The 17,539-nt window shown below is 48.0% G+C and overlaps 1 protein-coding gene across 3 annotated transcripts in view; it reads left to right on the top strand.

Moving 5' to 3' along the window:
• LOC139545327 (EMI domain-containing protein 1-like) overlaps positions 1-17,539 on the top strand; it is a 101,553-nt gene that overhangs the window by 68,456 nt on the left and 15,558 nt on the right. For all 3 annotated transcript variants that reach the window (XM_071352969.1, XM_071352968.1, XM_071352970.1), the window contains 5 exons: positions 5,497-5,607; positions 5,847-5,908; positions 6,207-6,339; positions 11,973-12,017; positions 12,116-12,205. In XM_071352969.1, coding sequence (XP_071209070.1) covers positions 5,497-5,607; positions 5,847-5,908; positions 6,207-6,339; positions 11,973-12,017; positions 12,116-12,205 — 441 coding nt within the window. The remainder of the gene's footprint in view (positions 1-5,496; positions 5,608-5,846; positions 5,909-6,206; positions 6,340-11,972; positions 12,018-12,115; positions 12,206-17,539) is intronic.

Genomic DNA, 17,539 nt, shown 5'->3' on the forward strand with positions numbered 1-17,539 from the left:
CCAGCTGAATATTTTATACAATGTGTTTAAGTGTGGGTGGGTGGATCTTGGCACTTGAATGGTCTATAATCTAAAGAGAAAAGAAGTGCTGTCTGTCAGAAAGGGAGTCTGGGTTAGAGGTGCCTTCAGTGCGTTCTGGAGCAGGGGTATGTTATCAATTCCGAGCCTATTTGAAATCGGACACCGTCATCAAGGTATAAAAAGGCTTCTAAAGTTTGTAATTTTCCCTTTAAAATGCCAGACTTGATTTGCCCTAAGAAAAATGTATCCATTAATTATAATCCACATAATAATTCACATTTCCTGTTGTTGCAGGATTATTTCCTTGCTGTAGCAAACTGGCTCAAATTAAGATCCTACTTCTGTAGGATGTTTACAGTATGGTATTTGGTATTTTATTAGGATCCCCATTAGCTGTTGCGATAGCAGGAGCTACTCTTCCTGTTGTCCTCACAAAATATGAAACATGACATAATACAGAAAATAGACAAGAATAGCTCAAGGACAGAACTAAATATATTAAAACAAGAAAAATATAACTGAAAGGTTCTGTACTGACTCAATTGTGACTCAATTCAGTAGCATCTAGACTATGAGTTATACATTCATATCAGTACATACACATCAAATAATTTGTGTAAATAGGGGAGAGGCGTTGAAGTGCTGTGAAGCTGTTTTTTAAAGCCAGGTTTGCTGTTCACTTGAGCAATCTGAGATGGAATGGAGTTCCATGCAATCATGGCTCTATGGATGGGGTACAGGACAGAGATAAAAGTCAAGCATGCTCTAGCATTATCATCCCTCTTTCTATCCATTCCTCCATCCGTCCATCCCTCTCCCCTGTGTGTAACGCACTGGGCGTAGTGGGTGCGGAGTCAGGCGCAGGAGGCAGGAGGACAGAAAGAGCGCTTTATTACGCACAGGAAAAATAGTACTCGCCAAGATACTGGGCTCACATACACAAATGCCCAAAACCAGGACCTAACTAGTCCGGAGGGAAAACCCCAAAACAACACGCACTACCACACAATAACACAGTGGAAAATCAATAAGCCCGCACAAAGAGCAGGCGGGCCTACCGGCTTAAATAGCCCAACTAAAACCCAAACAAGAAACAGGTGTTACTAATCAGACAAAAACAACAGAAAAGGGAAATGGGATCGGTGGCAGCTAGTAGGCCGGTGACGACGACCGCCGAGCGCCACCCGAACAGGAAGAGGAGCCACCTTTGGTAGGAGTCGTGACAGTACCCCCCTCCTGACGCGCGGCTCCCGCAGCGCGCCTACACCGGCCTCGAGGGTGACCCGGAGGGCGAGGCGCAGGGCGATCCAGATGGAGGCGATGGAAATCCCTCAACAGTGACGGATCCAAGATGTCCCCCACCGGTACTCAGCACCTCTCCTCCGGGCCGTACCCCTCCCAGTCCACGAGGTACTGCAGGCCCCTCACCCGGCGTCTCGAGTCCAGAACAGCACGTACTGTGTACGCCGGGGACCCCTGTCCAGAGGGGGCGGAGGAACCTCAGACACCTCACCTTCTTGCAGGGGACCAGCTACCACCGGCCTGAGGAGAGACACATGAAACGAGGGGTTAATACGATAATAGGAAGGGAGTTGTAATCTATAACACACCTCGTTTATCCTCCTCAGGACTTTGAAGGGCCCCACACACTGCAGCCCCAGCTTCCGGCAGGGCAAGCGGAGGGGTAGGTTTCGGGTCGAGAGCCAGACCCTGTCCCCCGGTACGAACACGGGGGCCTCACTGCGGTGGCTGTCAGCACTCCTCTTCTGCCGTCCACCGGCTTGCTTAAGGGATTCCTGGACGGCCCTCCAGGTCTCCTTGGAGCGCTGCACCCACTCCTCCACCGCAGGAGCCTCGGTCTGACTCTGATGCCACGGCGCCAGGACCAGCTGGTAGCCCAACACGCATTGAAATGGTGACATGTTCGTGGAGGAGTGGCGGAGTGAGTTCTGGGCCAACTCCGCCCATGGAACGTACCTTGACCACTCCCCTGGCCGGTCCTGGCAATACGACCGCAGAAACCTACCCACCTCCTGGTTCACTCTCTCCACCTGCCCATTACTCTCGGGGTGATAACCAGAGGTCAAACTGACCGAGACCCCCAGACACTCCATAAACGCCCTCCACACTCGGGACGTGAACTGGGGACCCTGATCAGAGACGATGTCCTCCGGCACCCCGTAGTGCCGGAAGACGTGGGTAAATAGAGCCTCCGCAGTCTGTAGGGCCGTAGGGAGACCGGGCAACGGGAGGAGACGGCAGGACTTAGAAAACCGATCCACAACAACCAGAACCGTGGTGTTCCCCTGAGACGGGGGAAGATCGGTAAGGAAGTCCACCGACAGGTGAGACCACGGCCGTTGTGTAACGGGGAGGGGCTGTAACTTCCCTCTAGGAAGGTGCCTAGGAGCCTTACTCTGGGCGCACACCGAACAGGAAGAGACATAGAACCTCACGTTCCTAGCCAAGGTGGGCCACCAGTACTTCCCCCTAAGACCCCGCACTGTCCTTGCCACACCAGGATGACCCGAAGAGGGTAGTGTGTGAGCCCACCGAATCAATTGATCACGAACACCAAGCGGCACATACTTGCGACCTGTAGGACATTGTGGAGGCGCAGGTTCCACCCGTAACGCCCGCTCAATGTCCGTGTCCACCTCCCATACCACCGGTGCCACCAGCCTAGAGGCTGGAAGGATGGGAGTAGGATCGATGGGCCGATCCTCCGTGTCATAGAGACGGGACAGCGCGTCGGCCTTCGTGTTCAGGGAACCTGGTCTATACGAGATGGTGAACCTAAATCGGGTGAAGAACATGGCCCACCTTGCCTGATGCGTATTCAGTCTCCTAGCTGCCCGGATATACTCCAGATTCCGGTGGTCAGTCCAGATGAGAAAAGGGTGCTTAGCCCCCTCAAGCCAGTGTCTCCACACCTTCAGGACCTTTACCACAGCTAACAACTCTCGGTCCCCCACATCATAGTTACGCTCCGCCGGACCAAGCTTCTTCGAAAAGAAAGCGCAGGGGTGGAGTTTTGGTGGCGTCCCCGAGCACTGTGATAGCACGGCACCCACCCCAGCTGCGGACGCGTCCACCTCCACTATGAACGCTAAAGAGGGGTCCGGGTGCGCCAACACGGGCGCATCAGTGAACAGCGCCTTCAACCGATTGAAGGCTCTGTCAGCCTCTGCCGACCACCGTAAACGCACCGGCCCCCCCTTCAGCAGTGAGGTAATGGGGCCGCTACCTGGCCAAAACCCCGGATAAACCTCCGGTAGTAATTGGCAAACCCTAAAAACCGCTGCACCTCCTTCACCGTGGTTGGAGTCGGCCAATTACGCACGGCCTTAACGCGGTCACACTCCATCACCACCCCCGAGGTGGAAATGCGATAACCCAGGAAGGAGATGGCTCGTTTGGAGAACACACACTTCTCAACCTTGACGTATAGATGCTCCAGCAGTCTACCAAGCACCTTGCGCACCAGAGACACATGCGCGGCGCGTGTGGCGGAATAGATCAGGATATCATCGATATATACGACCACGCCCTGCCCGTGCAGGTCCCTGAGAATCTCGTCTACAAAGGATTGAAAGACGGCTGGAGCATTCTTTAACCCATACGGTATGACGAGGTACTCATAATGGTCCGATGTGGTACTAAACGCGGTTTTCCACTCGTCTCCCTCCCGAATACGCACCAGATTATACGCGCTCCTGAGGTTCAGTTTCGTGAAAAACCGCGCTCCAAGAAATGATTCCACCGCCGTAGCGATGAGAGGTAGCGGGTAACTAAACCCCACTGTGATGGAATTGAGAACTCTATAATCAATGCGCACAGTGGAAACCTGGTCTGGACTCTCCACCGACGTGGCACCGATGGAAACTCCCATACACCTACCTGAACACTCCTCTGACCACCCCTGGAGAACCCCCTGTCTCCACGAAATACTGGGATTGTGACTGGCCAGCCAGGGAACCCCCAGCACCTAGAAACGCAGGTGAATCGATAAGGAAGAGACTAATCCGCTCCCTATGATTGATCCCCCTGCATTACCATGTCCAGTGGAACCGTGGCCTCCCTGACCAGCCCTGACCCTAATGGCCGGCTATCTAAGGAGTGCACGGGGAAGGGGGGATCTATCGGCACCAGTGGAATTCCCAGCTTGAGGGCGAGTCCGCGATCCATAAAGTTCCCAACTGCGCCTGAATCGACTAGCGCCTTATGCTGGGAAGAGGGAGAAAAATCAAGGGAAAAAATGTATACAAACATGTGACCAACAGGGGGCTCTGGGTGAGTTTGATGCTGACTCACCTGGGGTGACCGAGAAGTGTTCTGCCTGCCCTCTCGACTCCCAGACGGGCTCCTCCAGCACCGGTCGGCCGTGTGTCCTCTCCGACCACAGCTGGTGCAGGAGGAGCCTCCTCCTCCGGTACCCCTCGAAGCGGCCCCCCCTAACTCCAAAGGAATGGGAGCGGGAGGGCTAGGAGGTGGAACTGACAGGACTCTTTCTGAACGCCCGCGGGCAGCTAGCAGATTGTCCAGCCGGATTGACATGTCTATAAGTTCGTCGAGGGAGAGAGTGGCGTCCCCACACGCTAGCTCCCTGCGGACGTCCTCCCGGAGGCTGCACCGGTAGTGGTCCATCAGGGCCCTGTCGTTCCACCCGGCCCCAGCGGCCAAGGTCCGGAACTCCAACGCAAAGTCCTGTGCGCTCCTCGTCTCCTGCCTAAGGTGGAATAGTGCTCCCTCGCCGAGTCTGGGCCATTCCAGATGGCGTTGGCCCACTCCAGAGCTTGACCCGTCAGGCAGGTCAAGCTCTCTCGGGGGAGGATGCTCACACTCTCCTCCCCCGAGGGAGTCGGCCTCACGGTGGCCAGGTACAACTCGAGCTGGAGTAGAAACCCCTGGCATTCAGCCGCCGCTCCATCGTACTCCCTCGGGGGGGCAAGACGAAGTGCGCTGGAGCCGGACCACTCCTCTCCCATTGGTCCATTCTCTCCATCATCTGGTCCGTCGCAGACCCAATCCGATGGAGGATGGAGCTATGATGTAGGACGCGTTCCTTGCAGTCACAGGACACTTCCTTGCAGTCACAGGACACTAGATAGTTTTTGCCCAGGGCTTTCAGAGCAGAACTCTCATGCAGTCCAACTAGCCTGCCACTGTGCTTCATCATAATCAGAATGCCAAATCATGTGAATAAAAATAATGGAATAAAAAAAGAATACTGAATTGACAAGGGAATATTGACACCACTGAGCATTCTGAAATTGAGTGAAAATACTTTGAGGGAGGGTTGGTATTTTCTTGTTGATGTGGACTGATTGTACTGTTGTCTGGAAGCCCCACTGCTTATAAGGGCCATTTGAATGACTGACTTACTGCATCATAACGGAATGACGACTGTATGAACTCACTGTGTGGTCTACGGAACTGACTCCTCTTCATCCTCCCCTTCATCTTCCGCTGCAGAGTCAGGAAACCAGCTGGTGGCTCAGGAGGCGGTGAGGAAGCCGTCCACTCTCCGCCGACCTCCTGCCTCTGCCCGCACAGAAGCAGGAACAGGGGAGCAGCTCTCCACCAGTAAGAACCAGGACCCTAACACTCTCTCATACAGTACTATGACACCTGTAACCATATTTCTCTTTTAAATATCATCAGACTCAGAACACCTGGGATCCAATTTATCTCCTTTACAATGTTTTGCTTTAACACTCAGGCCCCATGTTTCTCATATTCACTGAAGTACATTTTTGGAAGTGCTTTTTGCAGATATCGATACTTGTCCACGTATAGTATTTTTTTCTTTGTCTGTTCTCCAGATTGCCTCAACTGTAGTCGATTCACAGCACTGACAGACAGACTCAGCTCACTGGAGGAAAAGGTACAGTCATGGACTCTTCTACTGAAAACTGTGCTGCAGCGAGAGGCTACAGTCTCTGATCATGAACACCAGTGTTTGAGTCCATTTGAAAGGCATTGGCATTTCTCTGATAGATGAAAACACACATGCACACTACAATAAATTGTAAAGTATTTTATCTGTATTATCTGTCTTTTTCGTTATGTGTCGGGCCCAGGAGGACTAGCTGTCGGCACTGGTGTTGGATAATGGGGATCCTAATGAAAATTTAAATTAAAACATCTCTTCAAATTTCTCTCTTTCTTACTTTATCCAATAGGTCCAAGTGCTGTCCTCTCCTGCCTCCACTTCTCACCGCCACCTACAGGGTGAAGAAGGAACGGCACCGGAGTCTTCCTCACAGACAGGGGCTCCACAAACCAAAGGAGCCCCTGGCGAGCAGGGACCCGTAGGTACGTACAAGTCTCCTATGCACATGTATGGGCAGGTTTTAGGAACAGCCATGTATTCCTACTGATTTGAGTGAAGCAGGTTATGTTTGATAATTTCTTAGAAAATCACTCTGCACGGCTCTCTTCGTTCTCCATTGCATCTCAACCTGCTCTCCTCCCCCATATCATATTTCTTCTGTCGCTAATAGAGAGACGTGCATGCACACACGCACACACACACACACACACACACACACACACACACACACACACACACACACACACACACACACACACACACACACACACACACACACACACACACACACACACACACACACACACACACACACACACACACACACACACACACACACACACACACACACACACTGCGCTGCTCTCTTTCAGGGTTCTGTTGTGTGGAAAGTGAACACTTCAGGGCATGAAAGCCCTCTCCTTCCCTGGAGCTCAGCCCAGCGTTGGCTGCAGCTAGAAAGATAGAGTGTTCTGCTGGTGCACTTTCAAAAGGCTTTTCAATAGTGTATCAACTTCCACCCAATTACATTCAAATCTGTTTTAGCCAAAGGCTCTCTCAGGTTAAGATCACCACTGGCCTTCTGAGGCCTGTAGAAGAATGTAAATGCACCATTATGTTTGTCCTGCCACACAGACAATGTTTGTGGGTCAGTCTTAGTAGTTTTGAGAGAGAGAGAAATTAGCTGTTCTGTGTATACAGTAGCAGTCAAAAGTTTGGTTTTTCTTTATTTTATAATTTCTACATTATAGAATCATAGTGAAGACATCAAAACTATGAAATAACAGATATGAAATCATGTAGTAACCAAAATAGTGTTAAAAAATCAACATATATTTTCTATTTGAGATTCTTCAGTAGCCACCCTTAACCTTGATGACAGCTTTGCACACTCTTGGCATTCTCTAAACCAGCTTCACCTGGAATGCTTTTCCAACAGTCTTGAAGGAAATCCCACATATGCTGAGCACTTGTTGGCTGCTTTTCCTTCACTCTGCGGTCCAAACTCATCCCAAACCATCTCAATTGGGTTGAGGTCAGGTGATTGTGGAGGCCAAGTCATCTGATGCAGCACTCCATCACTCTCCTTCTTGGTCAAATAGCCCTTACACAGCCTGGAGATGTGTTGGGTCATTGTCGTGTTGAAAAACAAATGACAGTCCCACTAAGCACAAACCAGATGGGATGGCGTCTCGCTGCAGAATACTGTGGTAGCCATGCTGGTTAAGTGTGCCTTGAAATCTAAGTTAATCACTGACAGTGTCACTAGCAAAGCACCCCCACACCATCACACATCCTCCTCTATGCTTCACAGAGGGAACCACACATGCAGAGATTATTCGTTCACCTATTCTGCGTCTCACAAAGACACAGCGGTTGGAACCAAAAATCTCAAATTGGGACTCATCAGACAGATTTCCACCGGTCTAATGTCCATTTCTCATGTTTCTTGGCCCAAGCAAGTCTCTTCTTCTTAGTGTCCTTTATTTTTGGTATATATTTAACCTTTATTTAACTAGGCAAGCCAGTTCATTTACAATGACGGCCTCCCCCTGCCGGACAACGCTGGGCCACTTGTGCACCGCCCTATAGGACTCCCAATCACGGCCGGATGTGATACGGCCTGGATTCAACCAAGGGACTGTAGTGTTGCCTCTTGCACTGTGATGCAGTGCCTTAGACCACTGCGCCACTTGGGAGCCCTTTAGTAGTGGTTTCTTTGCAGCAACTCGACCATGAAGACCTGATTCACACAGTCTCCTCTGAAAAGTTGATGTTGAGATGTGTCTGTTACTTGAACTCTGTGAAGCATTTATTTGGGCTGCAATTTCTAATGAACTTATCCTCTGCAGCAGAGGTAACTCTGGGTATTCCTTTCCTGTGGCAGTCCTCATGAGAGCCAGTTTCATCATAGAGCTTGATGCATTTTGCAACTTTTTTTTTAGCAATATGGCGCCGACAGAGATGGTCGACTCGCTTCGAGTCCTTAGGAAACTATGCAGTATTTTGTTTTTTTATGTACTATTTCTTACATTGTTACCCCAGGAAATCTTAAGTCTTACTACATACAGCCGGGAGGAACTATTGGATATAAGAGCGACGTCAACTTACCAACATTACGACAAGGAACACGACTTTCCCGAAGTGGATCCTCTGTTTGGAACACCACCCAGGACAATGGATCTAATCCCAGAAGCCGACCCAAAACAACGGCACCGCAGAAGGGGCAGACGGAGCGGCCTCCTGATCAGGCTCCGTAGACGTGCACATCGCCTACCGCTCCCGAGTATACTACTCACCAATGTCCAGTCTCTTGACAACAAGATAGATGAAATTTGAGCAAAGGTTGCCTTCCAGAGAGACATCAGTGATTGTCAAATTCTGTTTCACGGAAACATGGCTCTCTCAGGATATGTTGTCGGAATCGGTTCAGTCACTGGGCTTCTCCATGCATCGCGCTGACAGAGATAAACACCTTTCTGGGAAGAGGAAGGGCGGAGGTATATGCTTCATGATTAACGACTCATGGTGTAATCATAACAACATACAGGAACTCAAGTCCTTCTGCTCACCGGACCTAGAATTCCTTACAATCAAATGCCGGCCATATTACCTCCCAAGAGAATCCAACCGTCTTCTAGGCAGAAACTCAAACAGGATGTACCAGTGACTAGAACCATTCAACGCTGGTCTGACCAATCGGAATCCACGCTTCAAAATTGTTTTGATCACGCGGACTGGGATATGTTCCGGTCAGACTCAGAGAACAACATCGATCTATACACTGACTCGGTGAGTGAGTTTATAAAGAAACGCATTGGAGATGTTGTACCCAATGTGACTATTTAACCTACCCTAACCAGAATCCGTGGATGGATGGTGGCATTTGCGCAAAACTGAAAGCGCGAACCACCGCATTTAACCATGGAAAGAGGTCTGGGAATATGGCTGAATATAAACAGTATAGTTATTCCCTCCGCAAGGCAATCAAACAATTGAAATGTCGGTACAGGGACAAAGTGGAGTTGCAATTCAACGGCTCAGACATGAGACGTATGTGGCAGGGTCTACAGGAAATCACGGACTACAAAAAGAAAACCAGCCACGTCACGGACACCGATGTCACGCTTCCAGATAAACTTAACACCTTCTTTGCCCACTTTGAGGATAACAGTGCCACCGTCGTGGCCCGCTAACAAGGACCCCCCCCTTCTCCTTCTCTGTGGCTGACGTGAGTAAAACATTTAAACATGTTAACTCTTGCAAGGCTGCTGGCCCAGACGACTTCCTTAGCCGTGTCCTGAGAGCATGCGCAGACCAGCTGGCTGGTGTGTTTAAGGACATATTCAATCGCTCCCTATCCCAGTCTGCTGTCCCCAAATGCTTCAAGATGGCCACCATTGTTCCTGTACCCAAGAAGGCAAAGATAACTGAACTAAATGACTACCGCCCCGTAGCACTCCCTTCTGTCATCATGAAGTGCTTTGAGAGACTAATCAAAGATCATATCACCTCCACCTTACTGGCCACCCTAGATCCACTTCAGTTTGCATACCGCCCCAACAGGTCCACAGACAATGCAATCGCCATCACACTGCACACTGCCCTATCCCATCTGGACAAGAGGAATACCTATGTAAGAATGCTGTTCATTGAATACAGCTCAGCATTCAACACCATAGTACCCTCCAAGCTCATCCTCAAGCTGGAGACCCTGGGTCTCAACCTCGCCCTGTGCAATTGGGTCCTGGACTTTCTGACTGGCCACCCCTAGGTGGTGAAGGTAGGAAACAACATCTCCACTTCGCTGACCCTCAACACTGGAGCCCCACAAGGGTGCGTGCTCCGCACCCTCCTGTACTCCCTGTTCACCCACGACTGCGTGGCCATGCACGCCTCCAACTCAATCATCAAGTTTGCAGATGACACAACAGTAGTGGACTTGATTACCAACAACGACGAGACAGCCTACAGGGAGGAGGTGAGGGCACTCGGAGTGGGGTGTCAGGAAAACAACCTCTTGCTCAACGTCAACAAAAGAAAGGAGATGATCGTGGACTTCAGGAAACAGCAGAGGGAGCACCCCCCTAGCCACATCGAAGCGACAGCAGTGGAGATGGTGGACAGTTTTAAGTTCCTTGGCGTACACATCACAGACAATCTGAAATGGTCCACCCACACAGACAGTGTGGTGAAGAAGGCGCAACAGCGTCTCTTCAACCTCAGGAGGCTGAAGAAATGTGGCTTGTCACCCAAAACCCTGACAAACTTTTACAGATGCACAATCGAGAGCATCCTGTCGGGCTGTATCACAGCCTGGCACGGCAACTGCACTGCCCTCAACTGCAAGGCTCTCCAGAAGGTGATGCGGTCTGTGCAACACATCACCGGGGGCAAACTACCTGCCCTCCATGACACCTACAGCACCCTATGTCACAAGAAGGCAAAAAAGATCATAAAGGACAACAACCACCCGAGCCACTGCCTGTTCACACCGTTACCATCCCACTAGTTACTTTGAACAATGCCACTTTAAATAATGCCACTTTAATAATGTTTACATATCTTACATTACTCATATGATATGTATATACTCTATTGCACCTTGCCTATGCCGCTCGGCCATCTCCCATCCATATATTTATATGTATATATTCTCATTCACCCCTTTAGATTTGAGTGTATTAGGTAGTTGTTGGGAAATTGTTAGATTACTTACACTGTCGGAACTAGAGGCACAAGCATTTCGCTACATTCGCATTAACATCTGCTAACCATGTGTATGTGACCAATAAAATTTGAGTTGATTTGATTTGAAGAAACTTTCAAAGTCGTTTGTCTTTGCTTATTTGAGTTGTTCTTGCCTTAATATGGACTTGGTCTTTTACCAGATAGGTCTATCTTCTGTATACCCCCCTACCTTGTCACAACATAACTGATAGCCTCAAACGCATTAAGAAGGAAAGAAATTCCACAAATGAACTTTTAACAAAGCACCCCTTGAAACGCATTCCAGGTGACTACCTCATGTAGCTGGTTGAGGGAATGCCAAGAGTGTGCAAAGCTGTCATCAAGGCAAAGGGTGGCTACTTTGAAGAATCTCAAATAGAAAATATATTTTGATTTGGTTAATGCTTTTTTGGTTACTACATGATTCCATATGTGTTATTTCATAGTTTTGATGTCTTCACTATTATTCTACAATGTAGAAAATAGTAAAAACAAATGAAAAACCCTTGAATGAGTAGGTGTGTCCAAACTTTGGACTGGTACTGTACGTTTTGAGTTTCAATAGGAGCTTTAATTTCGCAGAATCTGCTGCCCTGTGTGGGACTCTTGGGTTTTAGTCTCCCATGACTAGCTAAGGGGTTTGTTCCTCTCTGGCACCTCTGTGGCCCTAATTAACATCTCAGTGCTTAGTCTTTCAGCGAGTCTATCTAATCCAGTGCACGGCTCAGCTGCTCTGCCACCTCCATCTGGTAACCCTTCACCTCAAGAATCACTCAACGTCTAGTCCATTTTTCCACACAAGGCAATGGACGCCCCCTTTCTCTCCCTCTTTCCTTGGGCCCTTGTCTGCTCTCTGACGCCTGTCTATTTCTTCCCAAACACACAGGTCCACAGGGCGATAGAGGCAGAGACGGTACCCCTGGACAAGATGGTAGGTTTGAGGTGTCAAGTCAGTCATTGCTTTGTAACACAAGCTATATTTTGTGGCTGTATCAGTATGGCTCAATGGTTACTAGTGTCTTTGTTCAGGGAAGCTCGGGTCTCGGGGACTGCCGGGCCCCAGTGGCCCCAGGGGTGAGGCTGGGGTGAGAGGCCCTTCTGGGACCCCAGGACCAGTGGGTAAGATACTTTCTGTAACTAGACAATGACAGAGTGTATGATTTATAACAACCACTGATTTCACTGTAAAATTGTGTAAGCCTCCAAATGTGTGACAGTCATTCCTTTTGGCTGAAATATGATAATAACAGACTGTACTCAGTAGATGTTTGTTTCATGAATAACAGATAATTCCAGATTTACAGTTGATTAAGCAGGGTGCACCGATGTCAAACAAATGCTTCTTGTGTTACAAGACATTGACACTGTTTGTCAATAAATACGCTTGTGGTAAAGATGGTGAAGATCAGTGTAGGGACAGGGGAATTGTATACGTACCCACCCACTTAACCCATTATCTCTAAGACAACTATGACAGTACTCACACTAGGCCAGGGCAGACAAGAACCTGGAGTGTATGTCACTACCTGTTGACTTAAGGCCTGAAACAATTATGGAAAAGTCACTCAGATCTATCTCAACAAATTGCATCATGACATCCTGCATCAGAGTGTTTGTCTTTCTGTGAAACCACTCGGCCATTCCACAAAGCCATGTGTAGTCCATAAAAAACACAGCAGTTCCTCTGCGGACAACATGGTGATAACTTACACTTTTCAACCATAAGACTTACTAAATACAAAGTTCGCTGATTCAGCATGGTTTCCAGCAGCCCGCCAAAAAATATTTATCTTCAGACTACACAAAACTCCCCTATGGCTCGCAATACTCGCTGTTGTTCCTGCCTGCTGACCAACCAGAGTCGATTCGTTCAGCAACATAAAGACAAGCATAAATCTGTTGCTTATATTCGAGGGTAAATGGTTATGGACAAATAATAAATAACAGTCCGAAAACAAGAAATCCCTAGGCATTCCTGAGCAGTTATGAGTTTAATGACAATAAAATACATAGTAATATAAGTTTCTCATGCATGTGCTCCTGTAAGTTGCTCTCGATAAGAGCGTCTGCTAAATTACTCAAATGTAAATGTAGAATGTTGGAGCTGGTGGCTGTGGTTCTGGTTCCTCTCTGTATGGAACAAGCAGACAGTGTACCCCTCCCTCTCTGAGGGACATATGACCCCTGCTCTCTGCCTGCTGCTACTGCTGCTGCTGCTTGGTAGAAATGAGATGTAGAGCAAAAGTTAAACTACAAACCCACTTTTTGAGAAACACCATGTGAATCCAATCTGAAATGAACATGAGCTATGTGTACAAGTCCTGTCTCCTTATGTCTCCATATGTCTGCGGTGTTATTGTTGTCCCCCACGATGAAATCGGGGAGGGAACTGTGGATCTGTCTCCATCCGTACGTACATTCGTTCGTACGATAGTCACACGCGATATCTCAGACAGCACTGGGCTGATTTTGACCAAACTTGGGTGAATGATGTGTCTTGCCATAGAGATCCGGCATTTACAAAATTGCACTGATTGGCCCAAGGCGGGAGCTGTAGTAATTCACAGAAATGTGTTAGTCACAAGCTGCATCAGTGGTGGGGGACGACGTGTTTACTGTTGCGTGGTTTTTGCTATCTCTGTTATATTATGTGCATAGGGTTTCTATTACAAACTATTTTCTCCCCTATATGCTGAATTCGTCCTGTACATTGCACATACTAGAAATGATAACATTGACAAAAATGTGTTTGATGTTACTGAAACCCTGAGCCTTATGAGAGCATGTTTGGTAGCAAGAGTTTAGGAGGAAGGGAAATGAATGAACTCAGCAGTTGTGTAAAAGTGGTTAAGACAGATTCATAAAGAGTCAAGGGGAGACTGTTGTCACACAGGGACTTCCGCAAGGAGGGAAGCAGTGTGAGGTTGGAGTTAGGGTTGGGGTGTGTGGAGCCGTGCACTGATGTATTTTGGGTTGTTTTTCCCTGAATCAGCGCAAAGACAGGACATGTGTTTCCTGTACAGAAGAACTACGATTCCTTTACACGCATGCACGCACACAGGCACCCAAACACACACACACACACGCACGCACGCACGCACCAAACGCACATATGCACACACACACTTTTACTCACACCTTGACACTGGAGCCCACAGCTGCTCCAGGGCCCCATTATCCTGCTGGAAAAATAGAGCCTAGTTTGCCCTAACGTCATGCTAACACACAGACTCTGGAGATGGAGCCACTTTGACTACCCAGCTGTGCCACTGTGCTGCTGACCATGGGTCATGGTCCTTCAGGTGGAATTGAGTATGTGCAGAACCACAACACAGCCAGTCTTTGCTGCAATGTTTACCAAAGCAAAGTGAAAATGAATCAATGAGGTGTCAAATCCAATTAGAGCTGTAACAACACATTACAAATGACCCTCTCCTATGCCAAGTTACTCATAGTTGATAATACAATCAATGATAGCTGTTGTCAGTTGCATCACCCTCCAGAGCATTATTCAGGTTCACAGGACAAAGAGATGGTGTGTGTGTGTGTGTGTGTGTGTGTGTGTGTGTGTGTGTGTGTGTGTGTGTGTGTGTGTGTGTGTGTGTGTGTGTGTGTGTGTGTGTGTGTGTGCGTGCGTGTGTGCGTGTGTGTGTGTGTGTGTGCGTGCGTGCGTGCGTGCGTGCGTGCGTGCGTGCGTGCGTGCGTGCGTGTGTGAGGGGGGGGTCATGTTGAGCACAGCATTACCTCAGGAAAGTGCAAACAATGAGGTCAGATGTTGCTGTGGTGGGGAGGTGAGGTGAGGCACTTTGTTTGGGTTTGTGAATGGAGCAGGCCAATCCAGCTGGGCCACAGGGACTAGTCACATCTCAGCTTTTCTTTCTCACCTTTTTTCAACAAAAGGAGAAACCGATGTGGGAGGGAGAGAGAAACACTTTCACGAGCTGGCTTGTTGGGACTGGTAATGCACACACACACAACAGTGAGCGCTCTCACACTCCGGCTCATGCAGACGCAGGCAGCATTTATTTTATTGCGCACCAGTGCCGCTAATATGCTCCAACGTTTAATAGTGTTTATTTGAGTTTTCCCAGGTCCTCCTTTGAGCTCCCGCACAGCCATTAAGAGCCTGTTAATTAAAGCTGAACAGCAGTCAGTCGCTCAGCCCGCTCTCTCCTCTCCTTGCCTGCTGATGTTAACCATCAAGCACGGAAACCTAATACACCATGCATCGCTCACTCTTTCTCTCCCCCATTCTCCCTCCCTTCAAATTCTCTACTATACATCTATACATCCCTGTACCCTATCAATTTGTCTAGGTTCACCAGCGCTCCCCTGCCATTGTGCGGCATGCCAGGAAAGGCAACACAGGGTGAAACCTCTTCATCATAGGTTCACCTATCTGGTGCCCTTTGAAATGATGAAAATACTCAATGAAAAATCTAATGATATACCAAAAGAGAATAAAAGTTTCTCTCCGGTCACCGGGCACTTTCCCCACTGCACTAAAAACTAAAGAAACTTCTGAGGAAAAGTAATCTAGATTCTTAGGCTCTTAGCAATTTTCGGCCAAAATACCTTCCATTCTTAAGCAAAATTCTGGAGAAATTGGTTTTCATACAGCTAAATAATTTTTTAAGTGCCAACTGAATTTTCTTTTTAAATTCCAATCTGTTTTTTGTGGTTTTTGTGCCCACCACAGCACAGCCTTAGTTAAAGTGGTAAATTATCTAAGAGCCAACACAGATGCAAACAGCTCTCTGTCCTTTTACTCTTGGATTTAAGTGCTGCATTCGACACTGTTGACCATGATGTCCTTCTGGACAGACTGGAGAGGTGGGTTGGCCTCTGGTCCAGCTCTAAATTGGTTTAGAACCTATTTAACCGGTCAAGAGTTTTTTTGTAACCCTTGGTGAAGATAACTCAGAGAAAATGCATATCACATGTGGCGTTCCACAAGGTTCCGATTTTGGGTGCGGTACTGCTCAGTTTATATATGTTAACCCTTGGCAGCCTTGTAAGAAAGCACAGCATATCACGACTCAGGATATGACCCAGATGCAGACAAAGGATGTGGATAGTACAGTTCTCAATCATTTATTATAACACGGGGAAAAGGCAGGTCGAGGACAGGCAGAGGTTCGTAATCAGGTCAGAGTCAGGCAGGTACAAGACAGCAGGCAGGCTCGGGGTCAGGGCAGGCAAAATGGTCAGAATTGGGAAAACTAGGAAACAAACACTTGAGAAATGGGAAACCGGGAAAGCATGCTGGTAAGACCTGACAAGTCAAGACGAACTGGCAACAGACAAACAGAGAACACAGGTATAAATGCTCAGGGGATAATGGGAGGTGGGTGGAGACAAGCTCAAAGACAGGTGAAACCGATCAGCATTGATTTTCACTACTATGCAGACGATACAAAACTTTACATTTCTGTGTCACCAGAGAATTTTAACTCCACGGATAAATGATTAGACTGTATTAGTGATTTAAATACTTGGATGGCTCACAACCTCCTCCAGCTAAATCAAGACATGATGGGGGTACTTATTGTTGGAGCCAAAGCACTGAGAGAAAATCTGGCTGCACATTTTAATTCACGGGCAATAAAGATAAAACACCAGGTAAAAAACCTAGGTGTTGTTTTAGATTCTGAACTCAATTTTGAATCACACGTGACCAAAATTGCTTTTTACCACCTGAGGAAAATTGCCAAGGTGCGGCCATTTCTCTCTCAGGCTGATACAGAGAGCTCATCCATGCTTTTTGTCACGCTTCTCGTGGGCTGAAGGAAGAGTGGACCAAGGTGCAGCGTTTAAAGTGTTCATGATTTAATCAAAAAAAACAATCGATCAAAAACAACAAACAGGAGAACGAAAGCGAACAGTTCTGTCAGGCAAACAAAACAGCTAAACAGAAAATAACTACCCACAAAAACCATGTGGGAAAAAGCTACCTAAGTATGGTTCTCAATCAGAGACAACGATAGACAGCTGCCTTTGATTGAGAACCACACCCGGCCAAACACACAGAAATACAAATCATAGAAAAAGGAACATAGAATGCCCACCCAAATCACACCCTGACCAAACCACAATAGAGACATAAAAAGCTCTCTACGGTCAGGGCGTGACACTTTTATTACAAGCAGGCTTGACTACTGTAATGCTCTCCGGTCTAGTCTACCCAAGAAAGCCATTGGTCAACTGCAAAACATACAGAATTCTGTAGCACGAGCACTGACCAAGACCAGACGGAGAGCACACATTACACTGGTTTTAAGGTCTCTGCACTGGCTGCCTGTGAGTTTTACAATATATTTAACATTATTTTATTGGTTTTTAAATCAATCCACGATTGTGCACCCCAATACATGTCAGACATGCTTTTAAGTTATGTACCCAGTGGGTCCTCAGGTCATCTGGCACTGGCCCTTTAACTATCCCAAAGCCTAG

This window comes from Salvelinus alpinus, chromosome 19 (genome assembly GCF_045679555.1).
Source record: "Salvelinus alpinus chromosome 19, SLU_Salpinus.1, whole genome shotgun sequence".
NCBI lineage: Eukaryota > Metazoa > Chordata > Actinopteri > Salmoniformes > Salmonidae > Salvelinus > Salvelinus alpinus.